This window comes from Mixophyes fleayi, chromosome 6, assembly GCF_038048845.1.
Source record: "Mixophyes fleayi isolate aMixFle1 chromosome 6, aMixFle1.hap1, whole genome shotgun sequence".
NCBI classification, from domain to species: Eukaryota; Metazoa; Chordata; class Amphibia; order Anura; family Limnodynastidae; genus Mixophyes; species Mixophyes fleayi.
This window is the reverse complement of record NC_134407.1, coordinates 47,021,513-47,032,406: the sequence shown is the minus strand read 5'-3', so window position 1 is coordinate 47,032,406 and position 10,894 is coordinate 47,021,513. Positions and strand designations below refer to the sequence as shown.

At 39.0% G+C, this 10,894-nt stretch overlaps 1 protein-coding gene across 2 annotated transcripts in view; it reads right to left on the bottom strand.

Annotated features, from left to right (window-relative positions):
• Positions 1-1,633: 1,633 nt before the first annotated feature.
• FAS (Fas cell surface death receptor) overlaps positions 1,634-10,894 on the bottom strand; it is a 48,477-nt gene continuing 39,216 nt past the window's right edge. For both annotated transcript variants that reach the window (XM_075216406.1, XM_075216407.1), the window contains exons 8-11: positions 9,562-9,588; positions 7,056-7,082; positions 3,786-3,810; positions 1,634-2,628 (exon numbers count right to left, since the gene is read on the bottom strand). In XM_075216406.1, the coding sequence (XP_075072507.1) occupies positions 2,339-2,628; positions 3,786-3,810; positions 7,056-7,082; positions 9,562-9,588 (369 nt within the window). In that variant the 3' untranslated portion in view covers positions 1,634-2,338. The remainder of the gene's footprint in view (positions 2,629-3,785; positions 3,811-7,055; positions 7,083-9,561; positions 9,589-10,894) is intronic.

The window sequence follows — 10,894 nt, the reverse complement described above, 5'->3', positions numbered from 1 at the left end:
TTACATAAATATTTATAAGACTACATTTCAAATGCTGTTTGCAGTGCATTGAGATAACCCCCATCACTGCATTAACTGTTGGAAAAGCTAAATGGTGTAGTGATTTGTTACAACAAGACATTGTAAAATTGATGCTCTCATGGTAGGAGTTCATATGCACTGCATAGAGTATGAAATTAAACTCTAATTGCAAACAACTAGATAAGGTGTTTTATAACCATTTGAGTCACAGTACTGATCCCCACTAAAGGTAGAACCATGGTATAACTCTGTCCCATACCCTCCTGGGCCATGCCCTGTACCACTTTCCTTGCATATGCTTCATTGATGATGGCATGGACAATTTTTACATTTCCATTTTATGACATGCTTATAATTTGTACAAATGCCAGGCATGTCTATTACAAAACAAAAAGACAGAAGATAAATACTTCCCAGCTAACAAGCTACTAAACCTAACTTACAACTTAATTCAATGTCAACAATATCAATATGTTAATATGTGCTGTATACAGGCTTTTTTTAATCTATCCATTTACCAAACTGTACTGAAATCCTTGTTCCTTCCATTTGCTTTCATCTTGTTATATTACCTTTATTTTACATATGGCCACCTCTTCCTTATACATTACATTCCTGGCTATTTATTGCTGAATTCTTTATTATAGCATCTATATGTGCCCCAAGTTACAAATCCTTCATGGATCATATATCTTGTTTTGCAGTCATGGGGTTCTAAAGAACCCTTCTAATCACAATTAATATACTTATCAGCATTACCAATCAAATATTTGACCACTCCCACAATCCAACTTGACTATGCCATTGCTTTATCCAGGCATAGCCCTTATCTGCCCAACTATAATGCTATGCCCTCAATCCATAAATCATGCCTTGCTTTGACGGAATCCCTTGGGGAAGTAGAGGTGTGGTTAACAAGCTGGATGTATGAACTTCAATTCATAAAAAGGTAGATGCACACCATAGACCACTCACATCAGTGTTACAGGTACCTCGCATCAATACTCTGTGCTGTTGGATGACCCTGCTCCTTCCAGCATCTACATATCCAGTCCTCCTGCACATAATGGCACCCTGACATAGGCAGCTCATTGCACATTAATATAATCACATGAGTGGACAGCTCAGCACATTCATTTCCTGGAGTGCTCTGTGAGCTTTCTGATGATCTCACTTCAAAAGTGGGACATATGGACATTCACGTGTTTAGAATTATAACAGTTGCTGTCACCTTAGTCAAATTCACCTTAAAATTGGTCTGTTAGCAACAGGAATCTCATTTTTATTTCCCTTTTGATACAAATTTTAACTCTTAGCAGTTACATTTTTCTTCACATAGCAAGTTGCATACACACTGTGGAGTCATGTTGTGAGCTAAACAAACGCTGTTGAGATTGCAGCCTATCAATTCACTGGGAAACAGTAACATCACTGAACCACAGCATTTTTGCCTACATTGTATCACTAGTTCTTCATGAATTGATGAATTACATTGCAATGAATATTGACAATGTAACTGTGAAAACAATTGACATGTCAATCAGATTTGTTGAGTATCATGTCCAAATACGGTCCAGTAACACATCAGACTCTTCAAGGAGAGATAATACTGTACAAGATAAGGCATTTTATTAACAATAGTATTTACATCATCCAGATACTGTTGAAATGAAAAGCGCAAAGCATGAGAGGTAGATGTGCATGTATTTGTCCTTTTGAAAAATTGTGAAAGAAGGACATTTATAGAGCAAGAAAACTCATTATCATTCATTAATATAAGTTAAATAACTGAGCTCGATAATATACCTGAAATAAATGAAGTACTATCTTTACATTTGTCCAGCATGAAATACTTTCCAACATTCCTGAATGGAAAACTGAGACAATTTCAGCCATAGATCCAACATCATCGAGGCAGGATCTGAGAGGGTGGGTTTCCCTGAAATTCTGGAGTCTCACGGACGTACTGGGAGAATAGGCAAGTTTGTATACTTGTGGATACATAACTGTCCACACCTCTGTGTATGAATCCACCAATCTGTACTTCTGTTATTTAGAAAACTGTAAGTCAATCACTTAGACCATTGTCCTACACTTCCCTTATTTAATAACATTGTGCAATGTGTAAAAACTGCTGTACCCTGCAGCGACCAATCAGATGTCTGATTTCATTTTCTAGAAAAATATCAGAATATGAGGTCTAGTCACATTGCACCATGTTATTAAATAAGCCCTACTGTGCATTAAGTACAGCTAGGCAAATAACAGTTGTTGAACACAAATTAAGTAGTTATTCCACCTTAAAAAAGATACATTATTATTCAGAGTTTTCATTGGTTACTAATTGTTTTACTTTCTGAGCAGACTGATGATTATTATTACTTCTCAAAGTTGTAATAAGAAGTTTATATGCTCCTGCACATCCACAACTTTCATACCAGCTCCTCAGCAGTTGGTATTTTTGTTCATTTGCACCTTTGGATTCATAATCGTGCAGAACATTTTCAATCATTTGTTCTTTTAAGTGCATTTTTCGTACACACTTTAGAACAGTTTCAATATGCAGTTCTTCAGCAATGGAACACAGATGAGGAGATAAGTCAATGTCTAAAATGAAAGACATATACATTAAAAGGGGTATTTGTACTGAATAGGCAAGTAACAGAAATTATTCACATTTTAAAAAAATAACTGCGACAAAGTATATATTTAGATGGAAGTCTTACATGTATGTGACAAGGCAAGTCCACCCATTTAAACAATTCAGTAAAATGTCTTGTGAACAGAGATCAGAAGCTTACAACTGGATATATTCTATTTTAGTAGCGGTTAAAAACTACCCATTAATACAAAAGACCTCGGTTTGTCTTTTTAATTGTGCTGATGTCACTTAATCAGGTGCAGTGTACAATCCAACATAGTGTGCAGGAAGACAAGCCTGGTGGCATCTACTTTTCCTGCATTATGTACACATGAAAATTGCATCAAAAATCACATTTACCATTAACCATTTAAAATGCATATAAATATAAACAATTGCTGTTTTCCCCTTTAGAAACTTAATTGGAATCTTCTTTCTTGCCGCAGTTCAAATGTAAATATCAATTAATCATTGTGAATAGACGGTCGGGTACCTCTAACACCCGCAAGACAGTTCTATATGCGTCAGCATCCAGGTCTACCTCAAGTGCAATTACGTGTCTATGTCCTTACTGTACTCGGCCAACTGTTACCAGCCGCTTTCCTCCCCCATTCCCCTCTCCAAGAGTAAGGAGTTGTAAATGGAAGATACGACCAAATCTGCATATGGATGTATGCATACGCATTCTTGGTGCATATATAGAGAAACAGAAATGTATATTTTACACAAAAATACAGACGTTTGTCCAAACTTACATGAGCCAATCATCATTTACCAACATGCCCAATAATGGTTACATTATATTCGATGAGGTGATTATCAGGCATTGTGATTGGTTTTGGGACACATTTGCAGAGATATCAGGTAACCTGCCTAATATAGCAGCATATAAGGCCAGCAATATATGACCTAGGCTATGAACAGGTTACACCGAATTAAATCATCTTGGAAGGCCAACATACATTCTTTTTAGTTTTGATGGAGCACTTTTAATGTAGGTAAACAGATTAATCAATTTGACTGGTTCAGTACAGGATTTACTGTGTTTACTTAGAAACCCTGCCATATAACACTTAGGCCTAACAAACTACAATATAGATGCTGTGTTTTAATCGTGTATTACCTGGTAGATCAGGATCTATGGAAGGCTGAAAAAAAAACACAAAACAAAAAGAGACTGATCAACTATTCAATCTATTATACTACCATAAACTAAATGTGTGCAAATGCAACTTGGGGCTATGCAGCTCTGCACACACGGAAGTGATACTCAGGTGTCCACATACTTTTGACCATGTAGTGTATTATTAGATACTGAGGAGTTTTGTCATCAAATGGAAAACTTATCCAAACAATTATATATTTTGCCCACTTTTCAAAATGCCTGTCCTGTGTTACTGAGTCTTAACTAAAATGACCCAATACTCTAAGTTGAATAGTTCCAATTAGCATTCCAAAGAAATTCATGTTACATTGTATAAAGTAAATAACTAAACCTGAATTAACCAATGAACTGTACAGTCATGGCAAAACGTTTTGAGAATGACACAAGTATTTGTTTTCACAAAGTTTGCTGCTTCAGTGTTTTTAGACCTTTTTGTCAGATGTTGCTATGGTATACTGAAGTAAAATTACAAGCATTTTATAAGTGTCAAAGGCTTTTATTGACAGTTATATTAAGTTTATGAAAAGAGTCAATATTTGCAATGTTGACCCTTCTTTTTGAAGACCTCTGCAATTCGCCCTGGCATGCTGTCAATCAACTTCTGGGCCACATACTGACTAATGGCTGCCCATAATTTCCTAATCAATGCTTGGTGTTTCTCAGAATTTGTGGGTTTTTGTTTCTACACCCGCCTTTTGACGATTGAACACAAGTTCTCAATGGAATTAAGGTCTGGGGAGTTTCCTGGCCATGGACCCAAAATTTAGATGGTTTGATCCCTGAGCCACTTAGTTATCACTTTTGCCTTATGCCAAGGTGCTCCATCATGCTGGAAAAGGCATTTTTTGTCCCAATACTGTTCTTGGATGGTTGGGAGAAGTTGTTCTTGGAGGATGCTTTGGTACCATTCTTTATTCATGGTTGTGTTCTTATGCAAAATTGTGAGTGAGCCCACTCCCTTGGCTGAGAAGCAACCCCACACATGAATGGTCTCAGGATGCTTTATTATTGGCATGACACAGGACTGATGGTACCGCTCACCTTTTCTTCTCTGGACAAGCGTTTTTCCAGATGCCCCAAACAATCTGAAAGGGGATCCATCAGAGAAAATGACTTTACTCCAGTCCTCAGCAGGCCAATCCCTGTACCTTTTGTAGAATATCAGTCTGTCCCTGATGTTATTCCTGGAGAGAAGTGGCTTCTTTGCTGGCCTTCCTGACACCAGGCCATCCTCCAAGTCTTCGCCTCACTGTGCGTGCATATGCACTCACATCTGCCTGCTGCCATTCCTGAGCAAGTTCTGCACTGGTGGTTCCCTGATCCCGCAGCTGAATCAACTTTAGGAGACAATCCTTGTGCTTGCTGGACGTTCTTGGGCGCCCTGAAGCCTTCCTCACAACTATTGAACCTCTCTCCTTGAAGTTCTTGATGATCCGATAAATGATTGATTTAAATGCAATCTTACTAGCAGCAATAACCTTGCCTGTGAAGCCCTTTTTGTGCAAAGCAATGATGATTACACATGTTTCCTTGCAGCTAACCATGGTTAACAAAGGAAGAACAATGATTTCAAGCACCACCCTCCTTTTAAAGCTTCCAGACTGTTATTCTAACTCAATTAGCATGACAGAGTGATCTCAAGCCTTGTCCTCATCAACACGCTCACCTGTGTTAATGAGAGAATCACTGACCTAATATAAGTGGGTCCTTTTGTGATGGCTGAAATGCAGTGGAAATGTTGTTTTTGGGATAAAGATCATTGTCATGGCAAAGAGGGACTTTGAAATTAATTTCAATTAATCTGATCACTCTTCATGACATTCTGGAGTATATGCAAATTGCCATCAAAAAAACTGAGGAAGCAGACTTTGTGAAAAATACTTGTGTCATTCTCAAAACTTTTGGCCATGACTATAGTGTTAGCAATACAAAGGAATGTACACAGAGCTCTACAAATCCTGGTTGCAACTAAGAAATACATCCAAGTAACACTGAAACATGATAACTAGAGGTGGTCTGTAAAAGAAGAGTAACAACGTGCACAGCACTATTATACTGTGGTCACAGGGTGGTATGTGTATGGACTCATAGTTGGCACACTATATAGGGACACCTGCTGGTAACATACTCTGCTGGTAAATGACTGGTACAATATGTGTGCTGTCACTAGGCTACTACATACATCTATACACATACAAGCCAGTGCCCATACATGCTGTGTAAACAGTATGCTTGGGGCACAGGTTGGTAAATATATAAGCACACAGGCAGGTACAATAATCTGTGATCACATAAATAGTTTATTATGTGGGGCACAGGATGTAATATTTATGGGTATATTTCGGTAGGCAAAGCCTCACACTCTGGTACATAATATGTATGGACAGATGGCTACCTGAGGGCAGGATGGAAAGTCATGCCCTGTGGTCCATGGATGGTATAGTATGTGGTGGCCATGACTGTTATTATATCTGGCCAATTTGACTTACATACAGTATGCACATTAGCAGCTGTGACTATCACATTATATGTAGGAATGTCAGAATAAACTGAAAAAGCCTGAAAAAACCCATGTCAGGCTGGGGTCCATTCCCAAACCAGAATGAGATCCAATTCCACTGCAATTAGTGGTGATGATGAAGCACTTAGTTGATGTTCTGCTCCTAAAACAGAGAAGCGCTTCCAGCAAGTGTGGGGTAGCAAAGGGGTGATCCTGATTTGTAGCGTTCGGAACCTATTTTCCAGTCATTGGAGACGCCTCCACAAACTAAATGTGCACTTATGTTTGATCTTGTACCATATTAGAACCATAACTTTCATTTAATAAACGTTTCAGGTATTTTCCTAAAATAATGCTTTGTGTAGCCTAAGTTATGACTTAAATTAATTGAGAAGGGACATCGGGAGTCTTTATTAAATTTGTGGGTTTTTTTGCATGTTTGAAGCTTTTAAAGCAGTGTTTTAGGACGTACAAAAGTGAAGCAGCATTATAACCCACTGCTTTTTCAAGTTTTTTCAAAATTCTGGAATTTAGAAGTATTGTGTGACTTTAGTCAGCATTAAAAAGAACTGCATAATATATAGCACATAGTAAATATCTAAATATGAACTGACAAATTAACTGTAAATACTTAGATTTACAATGGATAGAACAATGTAATGTATAACGTATAACATTTTAAAAATCACAATATACCCCAAATATTTGTCAAGAAAAAGTAGATGTACCTGGGTATTTATTAATCCATTGGATTCCTGCATAGGGGAGACAGCAGTGAGTAAAACATTTTCAATGCTTACTAATACAATGCTCCATTACACTGCTGTTCTGTCATCTGAGATCTGTCCCCTTGGACCCTCTTCTCTTTTCCCAGGTACCCTCCCCTCTCCCCTGGCATCCTGCTCCATTCCCAAATTATAAAATTAATTAATTTTTATGTTACATCTTACATGTAAAAGAGCCAAAAAAAGGAATAATGGACTCATGCAGGGTCAAATATAAATTGTCCTCCCCTGTATCACCTCTGACTCCTCTCTGGGGCAACCCACACTTCCCTCCTGGTAATTCATCACAGCAATTTAAACATTGGATAAAGGCGGGAGTGCGGGTGGTCTCGGACCTGGCAGCCAATCAAATTTGGGCTTCTATGTCGGAACTTCACCATAGGTTTGAACTGTTTCGTCCGCTTCTTTTTGAGTACTTCCAGGTCCGACACTTTGCCATGTCTTTGCCACCCCAGGAGGTTCTTCGGGCCCCAACATCCTTTGAGTATATGTGTTTACATTCCCCTCTCACTCAAGGGATGATTTCCCAGATCTATAATTGGCTCATAGACTATACCTTCGATACTCCAGGTCGACATGAGAGGGAATGGGAAAATGACCTGGGACCTCCCCCAGATGAGTCATGTTGGGAGGAGGTCAGGGAGGGGATTGCCAAGAGCTCGATCTCTACATTAATTAAGGAAACAGCGTATAAAGTGTACTATAGATGGTACTATACCCCTGATAAGCTGTCTCGTATGTTTCCTATGGCCACCCCGAGCTGCTGGCGGGAATGTGGCCAGAGAGGTACGATGTTACACATATGGTGGACCTGCCCTCGCATAGTTCCTTTCTGGAACATGGTTCTTACGCTTATAAACTCTGTATCAGAACAACAGATAAATAAGGACCCCTGGTCATTCCTTCTCTCTCGCCCTATACCTGATGAGAGCGCGCCTTCTAATAAGCTTATCTTCCATATCTTGGCAGCAGCTAAGTCCCTAATAGCAAAACATTGGAAAGACCCTAGGGCTCCATCTATGCAGGAATTACGGTCATACATGGGACATGTCGCAAGCATGGAGAGTATAACGTGTTACCTTCATGATAAATCATATAATTTCGATAAGGTGTGGGCCCCGTGGTTTTTTCTAGAAAGCCGTAGCTGCCTTTCCAGTACGGCTCCCCCTCCTGCAGACGGAATATAGCTTTTGGGCCGCCTCCGGATCCCCCGGGCTGGATATGGCGCGCTGCCGGTGAGTAATGTTTGTATGCTAGTTCTCTTTTTGGTAGCCATTGTAGCTGTGTGGCTTAGCTGTTCCTTGCAATGTTCCAGGTTTGCTTATTTACTTATCAACAATATTGTTAACAGTACTTGTGCCTTTCTACCTCCCATCCCTCTTTCCTCTTTCCCCCTCCCCCCACCCCCATTCCCCAGGATATAAAAGTATAAAAAATAGAGGAGACAACTTGAATATTAATATATTAATGTCAAACGTGATGATTGTGTCTTTCCTGTTTCCTCTTTAAATAAAGAGTTTAAAAAAAAAAAAAAAAAAAAAAAAAAAGGAATAATGAACACATAATTTCCCAAAAATAGACACTGAAAGCCTAAATCCTAATTCTATGTTAAAAAATTGCTGGGTCTCAGCATTGGGCTCTGGTCCTAACTTTTAGTGAAGTTTACCCAGGCTTGGGAACACACATTTAATAAATAACCTAATGCACATGAAGATTTTCTTGAAAGGCACACAGAGGAGATCATTTATGACGTGCACGTAGGTATGGTTGTACACTAGTGCATATAGCTGTACATTACAGAGCATTTTACGCTGCACACCTATTTTCCAGTCATTGGAGACGCCTCCACAAACTAAATGTGCACTTATGTTTGATCTTGTACCATATTAGAACCATAACTTTCATTTAATAAACGTTTCAGGTATTTTCCTAAAATAATGCTTTGTGTAGCCTAACTTATGACTTAAATTAATTGAGAAGGGACATTGGGAGTCTTTATTAAATTTGTTTTATTTTTGCATGTTTGAAGCTTTTAAAGCAGTGTTTTAGGACGTACAGAAGTGAAGCAGCATTATAACCCACTGCATTTGCAAGATAAATTCTGGAGTTTAGAAGTATTGTGTGACACTAGTCAGCATTAAAAAGAACTGCATAATATATAGCACATAGTAAATATCTAAATATGAACTGACAAATTAACTGTAAATACTTAGATTTAGAATGGATAGAACAATGTAATGTATAACATAGGAAGATTTTTACTCACCGTAAAATCAATTTCTCTTGCTCCACTGGGGGACACTGCGACACATTGGGGTATAGTAGTGGGTATGGGAGTTCAACTACTATACCCCAATGTGTCGCAGTGTCCCCCAGTGGTAGGAAAGAGAAATAACATTTTAAAAATCACAATATACCCCAAATATTTGTCAAGGAAAAGTAGATGTACCTGGCTATGCATTAATTCACGGGATTCCTGCATAGGAGAGACAGCAGTGAGTAAAATATTTTCATTTTGCAAATGTCCATTGGTTCATGACAGTGTGCACACACAATATTTGCAGAAAGAGGTGAAAAAAGTCCCATTTAACCTTCATACCTTACAAATGAGTTCACTGCAGGCGATTTTATGACATCACAGTATTAACATAACATGGTCTTATGTTCCATGATTTGTTGTTACTGCTGCTATAATATCTCAAGCAGTTTAAATGCACTTATCTTAGTGATTCTGGTGACAAAAGGGTAAATCACTCCAAATACAAGAGGTCAGAGGTGAACATGCTGAAAGCGACCTCTTACTCACTGCTGATATAAGTCAGCCATCTGAAGGGTTCTATGGCCCTCTAAAGACCTCTATTAGATAATATTATTGTTATTGTCTGCATACTTAAGCCATATAGTAAATGTATGTTAATAAAAAGGAGTGCTATCCAGTTCTTAATTTTTGCATAAATATTAAGTGGAACTCATATGACTTCTATAATAGGGTTAAAAACTGTGCTGGTCAAAGAATGGGCATTACTAGCACTTAAGCACTAGTCTGTCTCTAGCCCCCTACCTTCTATCTTGTATGTTTACTGTGTGCTGCTTGCCCTTCGTACTGCCCTGCATTGCAGAGCAGTACGATGGGAACGTAACTTCCAACTGGTCATGGCTGTGAAAGACATATAATTTCACCCCCACCCACAACACACAGACCCTGTAATTTATTTCTTACCCTCACTCTTTTCTGTCATTCACTTTCTCATTGACCTGTAGTTTATATCCACCCATAGTCTGTAATTCCTTTCTCACATTCCCTCTACTTGGTGATTCTGTTCTTACATTCCCTTAATGGTGTGTAGTTCATTTTTCAATCTCCCTTTCCATTTTTAATTAATAAGAACTTTTATTTTACTCGCTTTCTAAAGTAGATAGCAGGAAGGGAGCAAAGTGAATGAGAGTGCTGTGTTGTCTTGTGACCCCCAATGCTCAAGTCACATCACAAAAATCTCCCCGTATCCCATCCTTCCATACTCCAAATACCACCCAAGTCGTCGTCCCCCCCTTCACCTCCTCCACTTCCCCCCCCCCCCCCCCCCCCAGAGCCCCATGCACATATCTTTTGTACTCTGTGGGCAAGCCGGCACCTGTCTTGCACAACATCACTGAAAACAGGCTCCAGCTCTCCCACTTAATACTGGTGTCAGAGCCGGCAGGGGACATCTGCCCCCTGGACCGGTCCCATAGTGGGCTGCTGTATGTTGGGTCACTGGGCTACCTGCAATTTTTTTTAATTT